The 23,857-nt window shown below is 42.8% G+C and overlaps 2 protein-coding genes across 3 annotated transcripts; one reads left to right on the plus strand and one right to left on the minus strand.

Annotated features, from left to right (window-relative positions):
* Positions 1-3,156: 3,156 nt before the first annotated feature.
* cttnbp2nlb (CTTNBP2 N-terminal like b) lies at positions 3,157-18,750 on the plus strand. Of its 2 annotated transcripts, XM_029435022.1 has the most exons (6): positions 3,157-3,274; positions 4,892-5,005; positions 5,406-5,513; positions 13,854-14,105; positions 14,819-14,926; positions 16,241-18,750. In XM_029435022.1, exons 2-6 carry the CDS (start codon positions 4,955-4,957, stop codon positions 17,525-17,527), a joined length of 1,806 nt encoding a protein of 601 aa, XP_029290882.1. In that variant the 5' UTR covers positions 3,157-3,274; positions 4,892-4,954; the 3' UTR covers positions 17,528-18,750. The 2 variants fall into 2 exon arrangements, with proteins under 2 accessions (XP_029290882.1, XP_029290883.1); XM_029435023.1 differs by lacking the exon at positions 4,892-5,005 and having other exon boundaries at positions 3,172-3,274.
* An 85-nt stretch (positions 18,751-18,835) lies between these two features.
* capza1b (capping actin protein of muscle Z-line subunit alpha 1b) lies at positions 18,836-23,795 on the minus strand. Its single transcript, XM_029435024.1, has 10 exons — positions 23,564-23,795; positions 22,236-22,299; positions 22,033-22,084; positions 21,740-21,803; positions 21,442-21,648; positions 21,280-21,359; positions 20,940-21,018; positions 20,766-20,837; positions 20,535-20,597; positions 18,836-20,379 (listed from the first exon to the last, which is right to left on the minus strand). The coding sequence occupies exons 1-10, from the start codon at positions 23,600-23,602 to the stop codon at positions 20,239-20,241; spliced, it is 861 nt and encodes a 286-aa protein (XP_029290884.1). The 5' UTR covers positions 23,603-23,795; the 3' UTR covers positions 18,836-20,238.
* Positions 23,796-23,857: the final 62 nt, after the last annotated feature.

Below are 23,857 nucleotides of genomic sequence, written 5' to 3' on the forward strand. Positions count from 1 at the left end.
CGGAACCAGATGTAATTGTAAACACGCCCACCTAAACATGCTCAACCTGTTCAATACTTGTTTAGTTATTGTCATTTCATGCTGATTCTTTCTACTAAAGCGATCGAACAAATAGAACTCTGTTCTTATTTATAACTAAACAACTTGATGCAGTCAAGCGGAGATCGTCAGTGCTGAGGAGGACACGACTACATGCAAACGGACCACGAGAACGTCGACAGGTACCCAATCGATGCCCCCAGAAAACTGTACACACGTGTGTACCACAGAAAATGGAACATTTGCTACAGAATAACTGTCCCAATGGAGCCTGTGAATGCGGAGTGCCCGATTGAGGGTTGTGACTATATGGCTACACACGTACACAGTGCTGAGTATACACGCCACTGTGCATGTTGCAGTCCCCAGAGCTCTGGGCGCACGTGCCAAGATGGAGAAACTCAAGCGTCCTTCCATAGCACTGACCTGAACGGGCGAGGCCTGGTCGTACTTCATAACTCGCTGGGGCGAGTACAAGACGGGTACTAAACTTGTTGGACCTGACATAGTGGCACAGCTACTGCAGTGCTGCGAGGAGGATCTGAGAGAAGATCTCGGGCAAGAACCTAGCGGGTAGTGACGAAAGAGACGTCCTCTCCCTTGCCATCCGAGCGAAGAACACCATGGTAGCTCGTGTGGCTCTACCTAACATGTGGCAGGGACACGAGGAGCCCATCCGGTCATTCTATGCCCGCATCAAGGGGAAGGCGGACACATGCAAGTATGAGATGAAATGCACCAAGACGGAGTGCGATGAAGTCAACGACTTCACAGAAGAGATACTACGCAATGTGATTGCCCGCGGCATCGCGGACCAAGAAATACAACATGACCTGCTCGGTGAAAAGAACCAGGACATGCCGTTAAAGGACATGATAGAGTATATCGAGGCCATGGAGTCTGGAAAGCGCTTGGCATCGCGCCTACTCGACCCTCAGAGCACGGATGCGATCAGCAGTTTGTGCGGGGGAAACAGCAGGACGTCTGCACCAGGGGAGGAGCCAGGCCGGAGAAACCGAAGGTGCCCTTCCCCCACAGCAACTGTCGTGCGGAGATTGGAGTGAAGACGATGAAACGACTTATCCCTGACAACACCGGCCAGAAGGGAGAACTTGACACTGACGCTGTGCAGAGAGCGATACTACAATATCGTAACATGCCTGACCCTGACACGAAGATCTCCCGGGCAATGTGTGTCTTCGGCCCCCAGATATGCGATTTCATCCTGATTATCCCCGGAAAGTACAGACCACACAAGACTTGCCGTGAGACACTGAAAGCAAGGGAGGAGGCCCTCTGCAAACGCCACATCTTCACAGTTGACACCTTGGCGGAGCACACTAAATGCCTTCCACCACTCGCGGGAGGGGACTTAGTCCGTGTGCAGAACCAGACAGGACCCCACCCCAACAAATGGGACAGTACGCGCGGAGGTACGCCAACACGACCAATATGCGATCAAGATTGACGGCTCGAGCAGAGTCACTCTTTGGAACAGGAAATTCCTGCACAAGTTCAGCCTAGTTCGCAACAATCAGCCGCCACCCCGATCGATCTAAGACGACCTACCAACCCGCATCACCGTACCAGCACCCGTCGTGACAGCGCAGCTCCAGTCATACGATGGGTTATATAGATGTTCGTTCACATCCATTGAACTTCAAGTTTTCTCAGCCTTTATCCGTTATACGGCGCTCCTGCATAATAAACAGTCCTTCGTACCAGTGCGCATGCGTGAGCGGAACCAGATCCAGATGTAATTGTAAACACTCCCACGTTTCAACCTGTTCAATACTTGTTTAGTTATTGTCATTTCACGCTGATTCTTTCTAATAAAGCGAATGGAACCCTTTTCTTATTTAACATGTGACAGATAAAACACAGTGCAGTGCTTTACATCTTTCAAAATATTATAGGCATTCATAGGGAGTATGAGGCTGAACTTTGACTAAAATGTGTCCTCATCAGAGGAAAAGTACTAGCAGTCTTGTGTGTACTAACACTCTATCGCAGCAACAATGACTGTGCACAATTTGGAGCCAATCCTTTAACAAAAGCATCTCGTCTATCAGGTTCCTTCATTTCAATAAGACCGGGTCTAAATAAGGTAGTAAGAAAAACAAGGAGATGTAGAGAACAAAGATTGGACTTTTCAATACCAACCCTCTCCCTCTTCTATTTCACTGAATAACTGACCTAGTTTTACATTTCAGGACATTGCTTCAAGGGCTGGGCCCAACATGACCCGACACCCATATTGTTTGACAAAGTCAGCACTTCTTGGTACACTATTTTAAATCATCTCAAATGTGGTAGATAGACATTAGGCTACTGGCACACAATCAACATAAATCAACTCCACTAAACCTTAATTGATGAATGCATCATATACATAGCTAGGCTAGGCCTATATGTATAGGGACTGTATTGTCCACTAATTTATACTGATTTGATTGATCCTAGAGTTTCAAAACCATATGAGTTGATATTCACAATAGACTATACACTAAATCTGTAATCTGAAATTGTGTAAAACACGTTTGACATGCCGTGCATACACTCAACCAGACACTCGGCAGAGACATTAGGCCAATTTAAGTTGCAATACCGTAATTTGGCCATTAGGGGGCGATGATACACAGTGAGACGATGCATGCCGTCTCCCCTCACACGAGGCGTCAATTCTTAAGGGGATTTTGATAAATAACCTACCTAACCTAGTTGTCGTAGTACATTTACGGATTGTCTATCTGCGGAAGCATACTTTGACATCATTATTATTTATTTTACTATGGCTTCTAATTACAAAATCCACAGTTGGAGTGCACTCATACACTTAACATTTCCAAGCTAGTATCATAACTACCAAACATGCACCTATAGTTTGCCATTTTAGGTCCAAATCTGCAAACACTTAATACAAATTCACGCTGAGACACAGTAATGGGTAGAAATGTAGAAATCAACACTGGACGTCCGAAACAAAGAGGTTTATCCCACAGACCCGGGAACGCCCTAATCCCCGCCCCCCAGCGAAAAGCCCGGCAGCCGTTGGCCAGATTGTTACACTACGCCCCTTTGATTGGCTGGCGGCCTCATCGCTGAGCGTCTGTTGTTCGCACTCGCCTCAGAGCGAGAGCGCCTGTGACAGTGGACTGCTTTGATTCATGCTGTTGTGGAGCCTCCTTTTTGGATTTGGAGAACAATTAAAGAGGCCAGAACAGAGCGCATGAAGGTATGTTTACACGGAACATTGTGGAGATATTTGCTACATGGCTTCCACAAATTAAGCCTCTAAATTGGTCGGGCTTTTTATTAGTAAGAAAGCAAAATGCAAAAGTCCATAGACAGGTTTCTGACCCAACCTATTTGCTCGTTCTGCATGGGGCTTTGCCATTTCTGGTGAAGTGAACCTTTTTAAAGCCGCAAACTAGGTAGGACTTTATGCTAAATAATAATGCTAAAATAATATTTAGACATTTAGACAGCCGATAAGAGCAACAATCGCTGAGAACCAGGGGTCTTATGTTGAGTTCATTTTCAGGCTAATGGGTGTGAGTACTTCAGTAATATTGATGCAGTATTGATTTTACCATTATCACTCCAGGCAATCTATATATATAATAGCTTAGTTGGTGTTTTTGTGATGTCTATGACACTTTGCAATTGAAGTAAATGTTTCCAACACGGAAATTAATGACAGTCCCTTGTGTCAGACAAAGGCCTAGGACGGCAGGTGGATCCTCCGCTGTTACTGAGCAACCGCTGCGATCATTTATTGCTTAGTTAGAACACACTGAGCAGTCTGTCCTGCGCATTGAGCACAGGTCATTCAGGTTACTGTGCCTGATATGAGTTTAACCAAGACTTTGTTTGCTACCTGAGAGAGATGTGACTGTAACAAAAAGAAAAAAGGAGCAGAAAACAGTGAATTGTGTCTGAATGCACACAAGCATGGAGGCACTCACCACACACTAGTGTTTTTAAATGAGCTGTAACGCTGTTCTATTTACACCTATACATCTGGCTTGGTCATCATTTGCGGATTTGCACGAATGTACCATCTCATGTTTACAATGGGCGGTTAATCACAAGCCAAAGTGCAACATTTGAAACCATGCGGGCTACAGAGTGGGATTCAGGGATTTACTCTTGAGTGAGGCTTCCCATGGTGTGGGCATCCCTGGAATGTTGGAACGATTTTCCATGGATGCTGCTTTACAGATATCGGGTGACACATAGAAAGTTTTGCCTACATTGACAGCAGCGTGTGTGTGTGTGTGTGTGTGTGTGTGTGTGTGTGTGTGTGTGTGTGTGTGTGTGTGTGTGTGAGTGTGTTGCTTTGCTGTGAATGTGTAGTGAGCCACAGAATGTGCTGAGGAATTTGCAAGAAAGTAAACAGTAGACTTCATTTGAGATTCAAGTTTAAAGTGAGGATGAGGACAGTTGCTTTCACTTTTAATACAGACTGGTGACACATTCAAAGAAAACAAGTGAACAAAGTAAATGCTGTCATGATGGTTTGATTCCAGTAGAGTTGTTCTGGCGGCCCAACACTTTATCTCGCACATGTTATACAAAGTATACATTCTGCATACTTTAAACTCTTGAACTTTGTTATATGATGTCAGTTTATTTATTCATGGTGTGTGAGAGAGGGACTGACGTGAGGTGTAGGAGGCAGGCTGATCATTACAGCTGCTATCTGACTTTCCAGCTTGCACCCATCTTGTCAACTACATGATCAACACTCTGGGGAGCAGCCGCACCGTTATAAGGCACTGATAATAACCTGAAAACGACTTCACCCGAGATTAAGTCAACTGTGTTTTCTCTTTCTCTTAATTTTAAGGATGATGTCAGATGGGTGATGTGTGTTATGTCTGGACCCTATGACTATGACTGGACCTAGCTGATGAAACACAGGATACAGTGGATGGAGTGCGGGATGGCTAATGCATTAAAAGTGTGTGCCAAATAAGATGTTTCAAACAATCACATATGCTTTACACTGTTGGTTTTGGAGCACACATCTTTGCAGTGTGGACCGAATAGAGCAACTGTCCTCAATCCCTCAGCAACTTAACATGCAGTTATGCTAATGACTTCCTGTTTATAACCCTGAGCACAACCCTGTGAGGCCACAGATGAGACTCCAAGTCCATATATCAGCTTTGTGCATTGACAAAATGCACTCTGACAAGTCACTACTAAGTGCTATGCTACACATAAATCCATTTGTAACACTCAGACCGATTTTTATTTGTCATTCTGATTGAAATTTTACATTACTTTGCTTCTTTTATGTAATGAAATAACCAGTAATTTATTTTTCCTATTCCCTCTCATTCCCTCTGTCTCCTCAGGATGAGAAGATGAATGTGGAGGCTCTAAGCAGAGCAGAGCTGCTGACTCTCCTCAGTGTCCTGGAGGGAGAGCTGGAGGCCCAGGATGTGGTCATACATGCCCTCAGAGTGAGTTTCCCTCTACATCTGACACACACAAATCCCCCTATTGACTTTGCCGTACACATTGTAGAACACGTCACATGCATTTGGGAGCATTCCTACATAATAATAGCTGAAAACCTATGTTTAACTATGCTAGTATAAACATTAAAACCACCCTAGCCTAGAACACACTCTTTTGCCTGCCTTTACTGAAGGCACTAAAATGAACCTGTCAGCATTACAGCCCCCAAAAAGAATGTGTGCTAACAGGGAGGGGATGTGTAAACAGGAAACTAAGGAAATAGAGCTAGTAAAGACAATGGTGCAGGAGTCATTCTGGTTTCCCAGGCCTATTATTGCACCAGAGCACCAACATTATTGTAAGTTCTCATTTTCACCCTTCAATTCAGGCACTTCAGACCTGAATATGTCCACATTGTGTCGAGACCCAAGATCAGACGCACTGCAGTTCATGCTTGGTGTGTGTCAACTGTGTCTTAAGTAACAAGTTATGCTCACATTTGTTTTTATCTTGGAAAAAATCCTGTTACTGCTGAACAGAAACACAATTTGCCCTCGGCCAAAGAGGAAGACCTTGGTGGCCATTTGGCACATTTCCTCGGGTACATACCTCAGACACTTGTGAGACTTGTTTGGCTCTGGCAAATCAACTGTATCCAACTATTTCTCAAACACTAAACAGACTATGCAGATGATTATTCTTTCAAGGGAGTTGGAGATGAATTTGCATTAACGCTTAACGTTTAATATATGCATCTCAGACAACACGTACAGAGATACATTCTCCACATGGACAGCTTGAATCACCCATGTGCATATTGAGAACAGAACCTCAGATATTATGCAACAACAACTTTAAATCCTTAAATCCTCAGTTTTATGCAGCCAATTAATTCATATTCAAGCGGAAGAGCATAGCTTTCCTTCAGCTCCAATGCTCTGCAGTGTTTGGGTCTAGTCTGATTGGCTCTCCACATGCCCGTGGCTGCTTTTCACACCGTTATGATCGCAGCAGCTGCTCCATGCTTGGATGAAGCTGCTTAGTCCCTGAAAGCTTGACTCATTGTTTGAAGTAGTGATTGAGGCCTGTGATGAGGACAAGTATCAACCCTGACTGTCTTGTCCTAATAAACAGGCCTTGATAGGGAAGTTTATCTACCGAGCAAGTGAGGCTGTAATCACAAAAGAATTTCAGTGCCAGGGCCTGAGGGAAAGCACTTCTTACCACACTGGTCCAGATGCATCTTAGATGGCAGTTGTCCAGATCTGACGCAGGCAGGGTTTGCCCCAAACTCAATACACACGTCATTCCCCTTAGGACAAATGTACAGTCGCCTTGCTGTCTGTACTTATTCCTCTTTTCATGCTTTTTTCCCTCTCCCTCCTTTCCTCCTTCTCACTTCCTCACACACAGCCACATTACGGGGGGTCTTTGATGTTTCACCATGACCCATGTCCTATCTGCCCACTCACTCACTCACACACACGCTTTGGTGGTCTCTGGTGGGCCAGTTAGAGGCTGCGGTGTTTATTGTGGAGAGGATGTGCAGAGTTGTAGGCTCAAATCACTGACTTCCCTTGTTCCCACTGGGGGCATGTACTACAGTTTTACTGAGTGGTCGGAGTTAGGGCAGATTGTGTGTCGACACGGGGCTGCAGAGGCGAGTGTGAGGTTGATAGCAGGCCAATGTGTCCGATATTGAGCTCTGTGTCTGACTGTGTATTGATTTGGCACCCAGAAAATCTGTGTGTACCGTCTGTCTTTTCTGTTTTTCATTTTGCCACTGTGATGTTTCTATGGATCTTGATATGTCACAGTGTTTGTCTCTAACTAGAGCTCTTCTCTCAGTGTTGTCAGATAACATTCCGCTTTTAACCAAACTCCGTCTGTGTCAATAATGTTTCAATAATGTGTTGTATGTGAGGATGGTTGACAAAGGCAAAAGAGGCTCTAAATATTTCCTCCTCTCAGCAGTAAGTACTTGAGATTCCTGTAGATTGCTCGGGACAACCGCATTCAAGCGCCTCTTTAACCCTTCCTTCACACGAAACCACTAAAAACTTGGAACTGTATCAGCATTTGCTATAAGATGGCGTCACCTTTTGGGACTTGTCTCTACAGATTCTTGATTGTACTGTTTTTAGTTCTCATCACTAAGGAGACATATAAGCATTCCTTAGAACATGACCGCAGAAACAGTTCCTGCAAATCAACAGGAGTGGCATATCGTTTGAGTTGATGATTGTCTATCTCTATACGGGAACTAATGCTGTTATTATTATATTCTCTGTCAGGCATACATGGCATGAATCCAGCATAGAGAAAGTTCTCAAGTAGCTCAAAGGAATGCCGGTTAAAGACATGAGAACAGACCTACACCTGCCCTCTAAATACTCAGCGTGGGAGTGCTGAAGTCAGACTTTCCTTATAGTTTGTTGCACTACTTTCAAGGTGCAAATATGACTCAGGTCTGCTTCAACTTTTTGTTCGACTTTGTGGTCTTGCGTACCTGTGTCTATGAAACAAATATTGCTATTTAACAATGGATTGAAGTGTTTTTGTTTACCCAGGGCCATCAGGTTAATGTGGTTAAAATGTTGCAGTCATGCTCAGCAGGGCCAGTTTTGTTTTCCATATGATGTCATACCCTGTAATCCTAAAAGGCTTTGTCTATTTTTGCAGGCTGACGTGTTTTCCTGACTCCATAAAACAATAGGGCCTGGCTAGAATGTGCTGCTCAGATAAGATTGTATGTTGGGTTCCTGTACAAGACTCACTGCCCAATTTGGACATGTTGTCAGGATTCGTAAAGGGGAAAATATGATAAAAGAAACTACGCAAAGGGTGCCCTTAAAAGCAAAACAATAGCTAATATAACACTGTAATGCACACAGTAAAGTGCTTCCACATAAACAGCCTTCTTTTGTTGTTAAAAACAGGTATACACCTACACATCACACGTTCACATGCACAATTAATGTGACATATCGTGTACTGTTTTCTTTCGGATGCCTTTTTATGACAGCCTCTCTTATCCCTAGACCCAGCTCGAAAATAAAGGATCATATCTGTAACGGTAATGAGTTCCACCCTTCGTTGCTATTTGCACTGAACAGGAGTGTATTTGCCTTCTACAAATAGAATAGTGATATAGGAAGTCAGACTAAGATAAGAAAAATCACTGCTTTCTCAATGCAGTTTGTGCTTGTGTCAGCATCAGTGAATTCATTCAATTCATTTTTTTGACTCCGTTTCAAGAAATACCAGAGCACCTCCTAGTTCCACCGCTATGGTTCCACCTAATGATATGTTATGCTTATCCGAAAGCGTTGCCTGACCAAAGGGCGGGAGCACCTGCTGCCATGTTTCATCACTAACCACTGATGATAGCAACTGGGGCAGTTAAACATTACTTGGAAGTTGTCTCGTTGCACGGCCCATAAAGTAAAGTGAGGTTTTGTTTGGCGTCTTCCCAGTTATCTTAGTGCCATCTGTGGTTAATGTGTGGGTGGTAGGTGTGGAGGATGCAGCCTAAGCCTTGAGCACACACCTTAGCTTACACTTTAAAAAGCACACACTTATATCATCTCTCTCTCTCTCTTGCTCTCTTTTATTTTCTTCATTTTGCAGAGCACAAAAGCATGTTGCTGGGGCAGGTACCATGTACAAGTTAATTACTGTTGTCACTTTCAGTCTCACACTGTGCTGTGTTCTCTGCACTGTCTCCATGAGACACTATGTGTTTTGACTGACATGCCTTGCACGTAATGTAAACCCGGTTTATGCTTTAGGGCAGTGTTACTCATTGCGTGGCTCGCCAAACTTTAATTGGTGGCTCGCATGGCAGTGGGCTAAATAAAGGGGTGATAGATATGATTATGGAGTCAATACAGATATTTCATAAAAACACTAAAAACAAGCAGGGCCGTTACATACAACCCATTAAAACACTGAAAGTGTCTGCTATATTAGCCTACAAATATTTAAAAATAATATATAATAATAATTGATAAAAGATGGAAATATAGACCAGAAACAAGATATTTAAACTTGCTCGGCCCAACACTGACTCACTTGCGGAGTTGCCAGTTTTGGCGGTCTATCAGCGCTACAATGGTGAATGTGCATGGTGGGCTAGTAAAGAAAAGAATAAACTTACGGTCATTAAAAATATGTTATCATAAGCATGCTTATGAATATGGACATTTGCTAATCTTTTGAGATCGCATGGATTTTGGCTGGAAAAAAAAAAAAAACCTTCTCAGACTGACTGCTTTTTAAGCTAATTAAGTTATTATTATTATTATTATTATTATTATTATTATTATTATTATTATTATTATTATTATTATTATTATTATTATTATTAAGGTAATCCTGCTTTTAATGAATGCATTGGTTGACTACATTGCATATTGTATATTCTAGGTGGGATGACAGTGACAGGGATAATAAGCAGACATGCTTTTTATGACATTTTATGGCTCTCCTATTGACTTTGTCCTATCAATGTGGCTCTCATGTAAAGAATAGTGAAGACCGCTGCTTTAGGAGAACTTTCTGAACGTTAAGCACATGCGCATACTCACTGATTATACAATTTCAATACTGATTAACCTCAAGGAACATTGTGCACAATGTCAGTGAGTTCTCAGTAAATGCAGTTGAGGGCCCAAACCTGGTACTGCTAATGTATCGTCAGTACACGCGGTCGATTCAGGAACAAAATGACGGCTCTCATCCTGGGAATGTCACTTAATTAGAGTAAATGTTTCTCTGAAGAGATGTCAGGACATAAGGATCCACTAATGAATATTTTGAAATGATTGATGATGTAATGTGAAAGTCTGTTGTCAGACGATCAGTTAATTATCACCCAACTCTAAAGCGCTATAACTTCTCTTTAAGCCTCACCGCCTCCTTAACATATTATTTAGTTTTTACAGCTGATAATTGCCACACATTTGTCTTTTAACTTGTACAGTTCTCAGTCGGTTTGGGTTCTCCCAACACAGTACTACATACTGTTATCCTGTCAGAGTGTTGTGCAGCTAAGGATGTTATTGTTTCTTTACGGTTATACTTTGACATTTGCTCAACTGCTGCCCTATAGAAAGACTTAGCATAGACACACAGTCCAAACATGGTTGTTCTGAAGATCTGGGTACATTGTTCTGATGGGTAACACAAGCACAAGCTTTTATTCTGTTTGTAGTCGTGGACAAACTTCACCCTCTTTTTCATTTCCTTTGACTTTCCCCAGACTGTTTAATGCTCGAATGACCAGCACCAACAAAATGGGTCAGAGCCCTTTGTGTGTGTGTGAGTTTGCAGCCTCACCAGCTCTGTTAAATTAGATGTGACTTGCCAGTTGATTGATACCTCTCACCTGCCAAGGCTTGTTATTCAGAACGGCTGACAAGTTGTCTATTGATTATATGTCCTCTGTACTAGCTGTCCTCTCCCCAGGAGAAAAAACTGCACTGCTGAAGTCTTACTTCCTCATCCAAGAAAACACTGAAGTCAGGGACATAAATCTGAACCGGATCCAACACTAGAGGGTCTGCAGCTGCTGACCTACTGTCTTCTTTTGTTCTCCTTGTTCTTTGCTAAACATTTTACCCTCTTTTTATACTCTCAGACAATTACCTGACACTGCTTCTCTTGCACTGCAGGTTTATTACCAAGATTCTTGATAAATGAACTACTTGTTGTGGTTTAAATTAACATAATAGAACTGAAAGACAACCTCCAACACTCGTTCAATTAGCTGTTTAACGAAAGTAAAATGTTGGAGCATCCCGATGCATTGTCCTCTGGTCCTCTTGTTGGGAAGACACTTGCACACTCCTTAAGTTCTATGAAAGAAGCTGTTCATATCTGACAGGTCTGGTCCTGCTGTCCTTTTGTCTCTGTATGTCTCACTCTTCTTCTAAAGAGAAGACTAATTCACCAGAAACACATTCTTTTCCCATAACCCCCTCTGCAAAGCTTCTGGATTTGAGATGTTACCCTGGAGACAGCCGGTTATGCTAAGAACCTTATGCAGCATTATATGCAAACATAATTCCAGTTGCATGCTCATAGATGCACACGTGTAAAGACATGTACGTATTCAACATTATTTTGAGAGCAATTCCCTTTTTTTTTCTGTCAGATTAAGGGCTGAACTGCACATTTGTAACAGGAGATATGCACCCAATACCCTTCAGTTGTTGGTGACTTCATTGTGACAGTCATTACAGAGGCTCTCTCAGGAAACAGGACTCCCTGGCTCTGTTCAGCTCACACAGGAGCATGATTGTGCCCTGAGGCTGTAGGTGACTGACTGCCAGAATCTTTCCAGGTGAAAAGCATCAGGTTGTCTTTCACACCTCGTTACAGCTGCATTAGAGGACACAAGCAGCTGAAGGAGGTAATGCTCAAACAAGCTGTAGCACACCGCTTTCAATATCTATAACATTGCATGACATTTTAGAGGAATCTTTACATAGTAGATTCAAATTCAAAAACAAAATTATTGATTGTGAAACAGTGAATAATAGTATGTAATTTAGTCCTTCCCACGATCTAGTTGTAGAGACATTTGTCATCAGTGGTTTGGGAGAAATGAGAGCTTTGCAGCAGAGAGGGATTGCTTGTTGTGCTCTTTCATAAAGGAAAGCACACTCTGTCATTATGATCAGAACTATCCCGAGGAAACCATGGGAGACCAGACCCGAGGCTAAGACTGCTACACACACACACACACACACACACACACACACACACACACACACACACACACACACACACACACACACACACTCACACTCACACACACACTCCAATCTCAGCCTGGCTCTTAATGGTCTGTTTAAACATTTAACATCAGCTAGATGAAGAAGCTTTACTCCAAATCCCTGCACAAAACACATGCACACAGCCACAGGTAAACGTACACACACACACATTTATAATCACATAAAAAAAGGGGAGAAAGAGACACAGACATACCACACACACACACACACACACACACACACTCATACCCATTCTCACATGCACACTGAAGCCTACTGGGTCAGACATGGAGACAATGCCTAAGACTGAAGGCATTGAGACAGTGTCTTTGTTCAAGTCCTGTAATCTCTTCACTGAGGGTCACATTCTTTGTTCAGCCAGAGAAAGAGCCTCAAATACAGCCTGCTTACTGATGCCTTCAGGGTGTATATGTGTGTGTTTGTGCTGCACAGAGTGTGTGAGAAAAAGAGGCTGACAGAGAGGCGAAAGTAGAGAGAGGCGTTTTCTGAGATGAGAAAAGATGATGAACAGGCAGAGGAATGCGGTGCCATGCGTGTTTGGGCAGGGAGACGAAGGGGGCCAGAGGACCGGGGTGTCTGATGAGGACTGCGTGGGGAGACAGTGACGGTTGTCCCCGAAGGCACGTGGTGTGAACTCTGTGGCTTGTCCTGACATCACTAGCGCCGCCAGCTGACCTTGCATGCCTCCAGAACTCAAACCTACTAACTGTATGTATTTAATGAGACCTCCCAGTGATGTATCAGGGAGGTCAAAAAGGCCCTATCACGCGTCACTTCATTTCTTATCATTCCAGCCTGTTTCTCTCAAACAAGCTAACTAGTTTATTTGTCTTTTAAGATTTTTCTCCCTCAAGATCTCATTCCTACCCTTAAACAAGAGTGCTATCTTTTTTTATTCAGTTATTTCGCTTTTGGTTTAGGAATAATCTAAACTCTTCATCAAAAACAGCTCTTTATGTGTGTGTGTGCGTGTGTGTGTGTGCGTGTGCGTGTGTGTGTGTGTGTGAGCGTGTGTGTGTGCGTGTCTCATTTAATGGCCCGGTCCTTCACCCCTGCATCCCTGGGGAGGAGTTAACATCTGCCCCTGGTGGGGGTTGGAAAGACCATCTGCTTGTGCTCACACTGACAATAACATCACTTCACGCATATGTCCTGCACACACGGACGCACACTTACTTATGAGTCTATGTTCGATGGTGATATGATGCATAAAGTTATTACCCAAAAGTCAATCTTCTCCAGGTCACACAGTGTGTTTGTGATGAGTTACTTTGAGTTTTTCTTGGCACTCACAGTTGGGCCTCATGTTTTCTTCTGAACACATTTCTGACATAGATGAAACCTCATCCGCACAAACACACAGGTCATTTGTTCTGCTTCGTCAGGAATGAACATGTACCGTTTTCTTCCTGTACGCCACAGGTAGACATTTAATACATACGCAGCTGGTCTTTCCCAGATTTAATCAAGCACCTGCTGTTCATGTAACGACCTAACAGTACAATTGCATGCGTTATATATATGTTTGTGTGTTTCTAGGCTCAGCACAAAGATGCTTTCGTCCAGGAGCGTTATGGCCAGTATGACCTCAGCGATCCATTCCTGGCCCTGCAGCGGGACAGCGAGTCAGCTGAGCGCCAAAACACTCTCACCCAGCCTCACGGACACATGCAAGGCCGGGCAGTGGGCCCCAACCCTCTGGCTGTGCTTAAACTGGTCATGGCTCACTGCAAGAGGATGCAAGAGAGGATGATGGGACAGCTGGCTGCTGCTGAGAGAAGACACAGGAGGGTGAGTAATACAGTTGTGAACACACACTCTCACACATTAAGTGAATTCTACAGCTCAACCGTCTTCATTTCAGATATGAGTGTGTTTGTGGACGATACCCTGCCTGTGTCACACTGGGGCTCACACTTGTACAGTGTGTGTGTGTGTGTGTGTGTGTGTGTGTGTGTGTGTGTGTGTGTGTGTGTGTGTGTGTGTGTGTGCGTGTGTGTGTGTGTGTGTGCGTGAGAGAGAGAATGTATGCATTTCTCTATTTATCACCATGTTTTTCCTGTAGACTTGGCTTGGGGGAGTGAGGCAGCCAGAGAGCAGCCACACCCAGGGCTTAGGGGGTGATATGGAGCTTTATCACAGCAGATGACTGTGATGAGTGAACTTTAGAGAGTTGAAGAAACTGACAAAACTTTGTATCGAGGAAGAGGTACTGGCATGTAGTCAGTGGCGCATGTAAAGCATGAAATACCTATGTGCCATGTAGACTATTTCCTTTAATTCATTTATTTGTATCATTATTTTACCTCCCAAAAGTCAAATTCCGTGGAAATAATAAAGTTGTATTGAATTGAATACTGTAGGAGGCAGGAAACCTCTTATTATAAATTAATCAAAGAAAGGTGATTTGCTAGTTTGAGAATGTTATCAAATATATGCACTGAGTCCTGCAACCTGAAACCTTTCTGCATCTGATGTGATTGAATTGTTCTGTTGTTGGATAGATGATAGCTGATCTGGAGGAGGAGAAACGACGGCGTGGCCAGGAGTCTGCGCAGAGTGATGATTTCACCTTCATGCTGCGGACAGAAAGAGACAAACTGCTCCAACAGGTATGGCTATGTGTAAAAAAAATACAAAGTGTGCATGTACAGTTGCACTGTGAGTGTATGTATTTGGTAAAGTCTTAGCAAAATTAGTGCTCACACTTCTCACTTGCTAATATCCGAGCACATCTGTTGGAAGATATTTCTCTGCTTCTCTTTCCCTCCCTGCGCTCCTCCTCTTTCCCTCTCCTCTGCCAGTCAGCACAGTGTCCTTCAGAGTAAAACCAAACGTCTGAGCAGGGAAGCATCAGTGCAGTCCATTGTGTAACTCCAAAAGTAGATTTGGAGAGGGCTTGGCCTGTTAAATTACCGACACACACACACACAGGCACCCGTATTCATCAGCACAGGGCTGTTCCATAGGAAATACAGGAGGAAGAGGCCATTGTTTAGTTGTCCAGCAGCCATGTGGCTTTATGGCCTCAGGAAACCTGAGATAATAGATGTCCATGTCCAATGCAAGGTCAGCTGGCGCACACACACTGTGAGCACACAATCAGCCACTATACAAACTTTGTACATAAGCCTTATGTAAGAACTAGTTCCTGAGTGTCTCCCAGTCTTCCTCAGGTTTTCCTGTCAGTGTTGTTTTTTGTACACTAATCGCATACACTAGATAGTTTCATCACCTCTCATTTTCATCTATTACTCATCAAAGCTTGTAAGCCGCCCAGTCACCGTCTAATGACCTCATGGCAGACTGAGCTTTCCATAAACATGCAGAGCAAGCAAATAATTATTTAAAAAGGCAAGGCATGAATACATGCTTCGTTCTCTGTCTCTTCTGACTCTGAAAGAACACATCCTGTCCTTCATCCCCTTTCCTGAAAACCATGTGATTTAAATAACTTTATTAAACAACCTGCGTACAGGGAGAAGAAAGTTGAGAGAGAAACAGGAATTGAGACCCATTTTTGTAATCTTTGTGTCCAATCAAGCAAACAATACATATTTTATACCACTTAATCTATTTTGAATGAGGCATTTGAATGCAATGATGGAGTCACTAGAACCAGTGTCATAAGTGCTATCGGCGATATGAAAAACAAAAAACAAAAGAGAAAATCGCCTCTACAGTAGACAGAAATACATTAAATTTGAACATTAAATACAACACTATTAGTTGTAATGGGTCTAATGCAACAATACATATCCAAATGTTTTACACTGAAACAACACTTTTTCTTTTTAAAAAGGGGAAAGTTTTCTCATCCTGTGTTGGATCCAATGTAACAGAGCAGTGTTCTTTTGCCTCCTTGTGGTTGGATGTGGAAACGCCGCCTCGCCTTGATTCTTGTATCTCTCTGCCTCTCTTTCTAGTTGGAAGTGGAACGTGCAATAGTGCGGAAGTTAGAGAAGGAACAAGCACAGGCAGTGAGCCAGGTGGAGGAGTCACTGTCTCAGCAGCAACAGCTCTCCTCAACCCTGACTCTGGAGCTCCAGAAAGCCAGCAGCCAGGCACAGGAGGAGGCTCTGAAGGTCTCTCAACTTCGCTCCTTGCTCAAAGAAGAGAACAGTGCCCTGGAGAAGCTCCGGGGGGTTCTTGAAGATGAGAAGAGCAGGGCAGTCCAGCTGGAGGGCACGTCTGAGAGGCAGCTGACTGAGTTTGACACTGAACGAGAGCAAATGAAAGCCAGGATCAGCAAAGAGGAGGAGAGGAGTAGGGAGCTTGAGAGACAGCTGGAGGAGCTGAGGAAGAGGTTGGCTGAAACTGGAGGGGGTAAAGAAGAGGAAAATGAGGCTGTGACACAGGTGAAAGAATCACTTTCCAAAATGATGGTGGTGTCCACCTCGGCCCAGACTGAGCCGGATGGAAAGATAACTGTCACTCCTAAATCCTCCTCACTGTCAAAGGTGAATGGCCATCACGCTCAAAAAGAGACAGAGCCGACACAGGGAGCAGAACATGGAGGGATGCTAGAAAATGGGGGTGGAGCACTTCTGCATTCCCCTCTTCACCCTCATCCTCACCCTCACTCTCCCTCCAGCACAGCCTCCTCTTCCCTCTCCTCTTCCCCTATTTCCTCCCCCGTTCTTGCCAAGCGTCTGGGCAGCCCGGGCTTCCATCAGTCCTCCTACCAGGCTGGTGTCAACCAGCGATTCCACGCCGCCAGACACAAGTTCCAGAGCCAAGCTGAGCTGGAGCATCAGCAGCATGGAGGCCCTCTTTCCCCCAGGGACCTCTCCCCCACCACCTCTTGCATCCCTCCCCCACTAGAGCACAGCTCGGCTAAGCAGCTGGCCCGCAACACTGTCACTCAGGTGCTGTCCCGCTTCACCAGCCAGCACGCCGGCGTCAAGCTGGCACCAATCAGCAGCTCTCCATTTGGTACAGACTACCGCAATCTAGCAGCATCTCCTCCTGGGGGGAGGTCGCCTTCTTCGGGGCCTCTGTCTCCGGGAATCCGCTCCCCCCTCACTCCTCGCTCAGAAAGGACCCACGCTCCTCCGATCCCTCCCAAGAAGCCAGGCATGAGTCCAACTCCAGGTTCCCCGAGTCACTCTGCTCGGACCAGCCTCTTCCCAGAGCTGACGGGGAACTGTGGACACAGCAACAGTGGGCAGGAAGGAGCCAAGGAGCCAGACCTGCTTTTATCTTCTAGCTAACGGGCAGATTTTACAAACTAATTCCTAAATGTGTCCGGCCTAAATCAACAGTTACTGTATTATTCATCTTCGCCAACCCTTAAACTCACTGCATAGCACTCTAAGTCAGTAGTGTAGAAACTTCACATGTGCACTGGTTCAGACGGATGCATTAAAGAGTTCGTCACACCCCGACCTCTGTACCACAACCTGAGAAACAATCGGAAAATAACTATTTGAAATAAAATATAGTATATTATGATTTCTTTTCATTCAGATTTATTATTTCTATTAACGTTCCTGTCTTTATTCCTTTTTTGTAAGTTTGAAGCTTTAGAATGAAAACATTGATCTTATATTTTCCTCTTTAACCCGGTGTTTAGAAATCATACGTATAAAGAGAACAAGCTAAAGGCCTGTTTGGTTTTGAAGAAAGAAATGTTAACGAGAATTCAAAGTAAAACACTCCTTTTCTTTTCCCGTAATGCTCAAATCACCCGTCCTGTTAGCACCAGAAAAAGAAGCAACACTGTATAACAAGTAGAAGGGCTAAAATATATGGATGTCGAGTCTAGAAAATGTTTAGCGATCACCATTTCACTATTAACTAGTGAGTAGTTTTTAAATGTTTGTCCAATGAATCCTGATGCAGTTCCTGTTGGGATGGTCCATGAAAACACTATTATACTGTAAATAGTTTAAAGAATTCACAGTTTATTCTGAATGAACATCACATGCATGTGCTGTTTTTTTCTATTACACTTGTCATGAATACACTGAATCTTGTCTTGAAAAGGGAGAGCACACTTTGTACTACATTACTGTAAGATACTGTATGTCTACAATTCTTTTTTTATTTGTATTTTATTCAGGGAAGGTCATTTCTGCCTTACCCAAACCAAGAAGGACTGCTGTCATGATGTGATAACTCTTTGTGGATATTCCATCAGAGAACATGATGGGGACTAAAGTTTTGAATCTTGCTACTGTAACTTTATATATAAATATATAAAATGTATTGTGTCTTGTGCTACACATCAGATGTTTGTTTTAAGTTTAGTGTTTGTTTGTTTTCAGGCTTTAAAATCAAGAATTTATTGAAAGTAATTGTTTTAGCAATCAATTTACAAACTGTAGATTTATACACTGAGGGGCAACGTCCATCAGCTGTCTCTAGTAAATACACATATCATGAACACCTGCAACATCTAGTGCCGCTTTAAATAAATTGCCCATGCCTTAAAGTTTACAGTGTCAAAGTTTTTCTGCTACATCGGCTGGCAATCTTCTGAAACGTGTTTAATAGTCTTTGTAAAATAACAATCTAGCCAAGATGTTCAATCCATTTATTTGTACAACAGAATGGGGCAGTACAGTCTTTAACTTTATAACTGATCGGCACACAGTTGTAGAATAGTGAGGGTTGAACACAGCACAGAGTATAGCTAACAAGTAACTGATCCAGAGTCAGCCTACTTAGACGTTATGTAACACATACAATATGATATGGCCTTACAGAAGTCATGTAACGTATACAGTGTATGATCTTGCCTTACATGGCAACTGCGTTGCAACCACTTGGCATTGACCAATACACACAGCTTGTTGCAGTTAAGAGTGCATTATGTTAAGACTCCAACAAAAACCAGCATATTAAAATAGAACTTTGCATACATGGGTGGGAGGATGGAGTTCTTTACCATAGGAAAGAGATTTTGGCAAATAAATCTTGGTTAATATGAGTATGTTTTCCTTTTTACAAAGGAACAGCTGTACAGCAATGGAGGTTGGTGTTGCCAAAGTAACAGAACAGAGAATACATAATAGATGCAACAGTGTATAAGTTGCTAAATCTTAATTCAGTCATCATTGCTTGCATGGGTGGAGACGCAAACATCAGTGGAGCAGAACAGAAAACAAGTTAACACTCCCTCAGCCCTGACAGACACCGACAGACATACAGGTCTACAGCGCAGGAACAGAGCTATGCTGAGGATCAGGCCACTAAATGTTAAACAGGTAGAAAAACTGTCAATTTCATTAAGATGGCAGTTCAGGAATACTGTAAGCTTGGTACCAATTAAAATGTCAGACGACTATTTATTTTCTTGTCAATGTCCCTATTTTACTGATGCATCCGATTTTCAATTCCACTATATATATGACGACCACAATGAAACTGATTTATTTTTACAAAATCCATATTTTCTTTTGAAAACGAAACCCTGATATGTGATGCTGTGCTTAATTTCTCTCATCGGCTGCCTTGTGCTGTCCTGGTTCTGTTCACTGTGTGCTAAGATCTCCACTGGGACAGCATCACAGTTCCGCATCAGTTTGACTAAGGAAAAATATTGTAACTTCTGACACCTGAATCTCGGGAGGTCTGTGATTCCTTATACGACCGAAGGAAGATTTATTTCTTTAATATAGCAGTCCTGAGCACAGCCCTGCACACTGAGCCAACACAACTCTTTCACAACACACACCCAGAATAACTGCTTTCTCCAAAACCACGATTATCTCCATAACCATAACTTCCTTACAGCAGACGGATATCTGTGCCTAATAGTCTGCAAAATCTTCAGTTATACTTCTTTTTATTTTATTTTTTTATAATTCCTTGCCCCATACTGATATAGCTTTGCTTTGGTTAGTCCTTGCGCATGTATAGGCAGGTTGTTGTGGGCCCAGTGGATTGTGCGTCTCCCTGGTAAGTCCCTGGCCTTCCACTAGACATTCTGCATCTCTTTGCCAATTTTGTAACTTAGGATCTTATTCCAGTCGATCTTAGTGCGTGTGACAGGCAGCTGGCGACGCAGGGCCTTAAAGGTGGTGTCAGACATGGTCTGGTAGTTCTCGCTGATCGCAGTCTGAGGGCATAAAGTGTGTGTGGGAGGGGACATATCAAGTATAATATTTATACATTTTTGCTTTTCAAAATGTTTTATTGAAATGTTTCAATAAAAGTAACACCTGTCATTTCAAACATTAGTACATAAAACGTGTCGTCAACAAGGTTGCTTACCTGGTAGTCATTTTCTGCATTCTCAATAATGTCAACAAATTCCTTGGCTGTTTGGCTTTCATTCTGTTTGAAAAACACACACATACTACTTGTTATCCTACTTATATAGAAGGATGGCGTCTTTCTATAGGTGGAGCAGACACAGCCAGTCTTAAACTTTGTAAGCAAAACAAGGTTTAAACCACTGCTGGAAGACTGCATGAGTGCTTATGTATAACGTGTTTTACTTACAGTCACTGGTATGGACTCCTCTACCTCCTTGTGGCTAACCAACTGCACATTCCCATCTTCATAATAGTGCACCTGGAGACAGAATAACTTCATGAGTTAACCAGAGTTCTTGAACAATGTCCCTCCTTGACTTAATTGTCATTTATGGAGATGAGCTAACTACATTTAATTCACCTGGATTTTCAACACTCCCACCACCTGAGCAGTCGACTGTCCGATGGTAAGCTTCCACTCTGACCTACAGCGACCATTCCTGTGTTAGAGAAAGTAAGAGAAGCCCTCACATTACAAACAGGAAGCTGAGGAACCAATTATTTCACTTCCACCACAAATAAAACTAGTATTACCGCCTTGCAGTTGTACGCCTCCGCCAACCATTCAAGTTGCAGTTAACATGTCGGTCCAATTAGTGATAAAGCTGTTTTAAAAACTAGCAACACATCGCATCCGATATAATTATATGAGATATGCTTTTAAAGCAGATGTTTGCAAGGGGGGGGGGGGGTCACTATACCAGAAGTTTTTGGGTTGAAACTGATGTCCTTCAATGCAGGCAATGATCGTTTGCTGACCATCAACCGTTTTCCCATATACCTGCAACGCACAGATGGTATTGGTAAGTATGGGTATAGGTCAAATGTTGTCTATTGGGTAGATGACTAGTTGTGCGCTTTACCGTGCAGACTCCAGTAGGGTAGTGCTCTTTGACGTAGGCACTAAGGGAAGTATCACACGCATCTCTCCAGCTTCTCAGGGCCGTCTCTCCTTCATATGGCTGCACGTCGCTCACCTCTTTTCTTAGGTGGTCGAAGCGGAAAGCCAAGCGGTTGCGGGGGTCCAGGAAACGTCCCTGACCCAAGTCACCATGCTCTGTGATCAGAACCTATCAATACATGAGAGGAGAGATTGGAAAAGACTGCCTTTGACACTTGCTCTTCTGGAATAAGTAGGAAAGACTTAAAGATGAAACATACCGGCTCCTCGTAGCCCTCTAGTTTGGCAGGAGTAAACTGATCCATGTTGTACTGGGCAAAGGAGCTGGACAAGTGGAATGGGCACAAAAAGGTACAGTAGGCATTCATAACATGACACAAAAATGCTTTCAATAATGTTTTCCATAGAGCATTTAGAGAACATTGGCCTTGTTTACATTCCTCATTGTCTAATATATATATAAACCCCATACAGTATGGAGGCTCAGGTGTTTTGAACTGTGTAAATTATGAGTATTTGCATTTCTGACGTTTGTCATAATTAAGTTACTTACTGTGATGCCCCCTCCCTGAGGAGGTTGTCATTGTTGAGAAGAAGCCGCACATCTAGACAGACACAAATAAATCACTGTTTGTGCATTACTTTTATAAGATAAAACAATAAAATATCATTATCAGAAGCAAATTATATATTATAATATATTACACTAAAGACAGTATTATTATTATCATGCACATCTTGTCACAATCTTCTTACCATTGAAGACCTCATTGAACTCTCCCGGGGGGGCATGAGTCACAAAGTTAGCTGCTATGCGGACCTATGAAAGCAAATTAAATGCTACCAATTAATTCAGTTATGATATCATGATTTGCTGTACAATCAGTACAGAGACACTAAACTTTCTATTTTTTTTAATAAACATGGTTTTCACTCTTCAATAAGCAAAACAAATCTGTACTCAAACTTCACCCTCAAAAAGTTGTAAAAATTTACTAACTACTTTTAACCTTATTTAATTGCCATAGCTGATACTAGGATGTATTTTCAGTTTTGTAACGACAGTGGTGCCTTTTCCTATGATGAAGCCAGCCTAACATTTTGGTTTACATCGGTTATGTTTAACTAGGAATGACTAGTTTGCATTGCATAAAATAAAATAAAGTCAGTCAACAATTAAAAAATAGCGGCAAGCATGTTTTATTAAATCACTAACTTCAGAGACTTGAAGGAATAAACATCAAGACGCTGCTTTATGAATGGACACTGCATTAGACACGCTTGTCTAGAGACTGTCATGTCGCTACAACATCATGCCTTCATCTTGCCCTCAATTTTCCAGTGGACCACCAATAGACCTTAATCTTAAATATCTCAATGTAATCAAAAGTATGTCGTCAATCTTGTTTCTAGCTTTGAAACCACCCTGTTGGTGTTCAGATTATTGTCTTTATAAATTAACTTTACACGGAAAATGTAAATCTCCCCTGTAGCAGAAAGACTGTCTGTCCTTCATAAAAATGTGAGTTTTGCCTCCAACTGATTATATGTCCAGCTGCCACTGGTAGGGTGTCACTAGCAGGCTCCATCTAAACTGTGGGCACTCATATCCTGATCTCCAGCCAGGAGAGGCTAACAAATATTTGAGCTGTAACTGAATCTGTTTGACCCAGAAATCCTAAACAGGTAACGTTAGCCGCTAATGCTAGCTACCTAAAAATGAGAGGAATACGTAGCCCACACTGTAATGATTGCAAACCTTGACATTGCAGCGTTAATTTTGGAAATGGGCGTCGATACCTTTATTTCCATTTATTTAGGTAACGTTACAACCACGAAAGTTTTCAGTACAAGTGTGTAGTGGTTAAAGTCCTCCACCAGCCCTTTCACCGCTAGCCAACTATAAGCTTTAACTAGCATTGGCTAGTTAGCTAGTGGTAGCTTAAAAACACTAGTTCATCATTTAGATACGGCACCAAAAACTGGCAAAGATTAACCGTGAATTAATGTGAACATTTAGCACGAGCACTTCTCTGCAAATAAGAGAAAATAGCGTTGAGCAAAGAATAAAATAGTCTTCAAACCTTCTCTTCATCTGACAGCGGCTCCTCAAAGTCAGCCATCTTGGCTCTTTGTGACCCCACCTACCCTAATACATACATATACCTACCCCAGCTGACTGACAGAAGCAGTGCGATGGTTGTCATTCATACATAAGATATTGAATAAATACTTGCAACAGAGTAAACTATGTCTCGTAAAATATATGTGTTGCTGTGGTTTGATAGAGAAAGTCACACACAAAAATGAATAACTTTGGATAAGCACAATGTAAAATACTCTTAAGGTTATTATTTACAACGCAAGAGGGCGTTAAA

This window comes from Cottoperca gobio, chromosome 7 (genome assembly GCF_900634415.1).
Source record: "Cottoperca gobio chromosome 7, fCotGob3.1, whole genome shotgun sequence".
Classification (NCBI taxonomy): domain Eukaryota; kingdom Metazoa; phylum Chordata; class Actinopteri; order Perciformes; family Bovichtidae; genus Cottoperca; species Cottoperca gobio.

What these genes read in the sequence shown, in the direction of transcription:
- cttnbp2nlb (XM_029435022.1), top strand. Translation starts at nt 4,955, where the DNA reads ATGAAACACAGGATACAGTGGATGGAGTGCGGGATGGCTAATGCATTA. An exon ending in TGGTCATACATGCCCTCAGA is followed by an intron (nt 5,514 to 13,853) that starts GTGAGTTTCCCT and finishes GTGTGTTTCTAG; the next exon opens with GCTCAGCACAAAGATGCTTT. An exon ending in GAGACAAACTGCTCCAACAG is followed by an intron (nt 14,927 to 16,240) that starts GTATGGCTATGT and finishes CTCTCTTTCTAG; the next exon opens with TTGGAAGTGGAACGTGCAAT.
- capza1b (XM_029435024.1), bottom strand. Translation starts at nt 23,602, where the DNA reads ATGGCTGACTTTGAGGAGCCGCTGTCAGATGAAGAGAAG. An exon ending in AGGAGTCCATACCAGTGACT is followed by an intron (nt 20,598 to 20,765) that starts GTAAGTAAAACA and finishes TTTTTCAAACAG; the next exon opens with AATGAAAGCCAAACAGCCAA. An exon ending in ATGCAGAAAATGACTACCAG is followed by an intron (nt 20,380 to 20,534) that starts GTAAGCAACCTT and finishes TTATGCCCTCAG; the next exon opens with ACTGCGATCAGCGAGAACTA.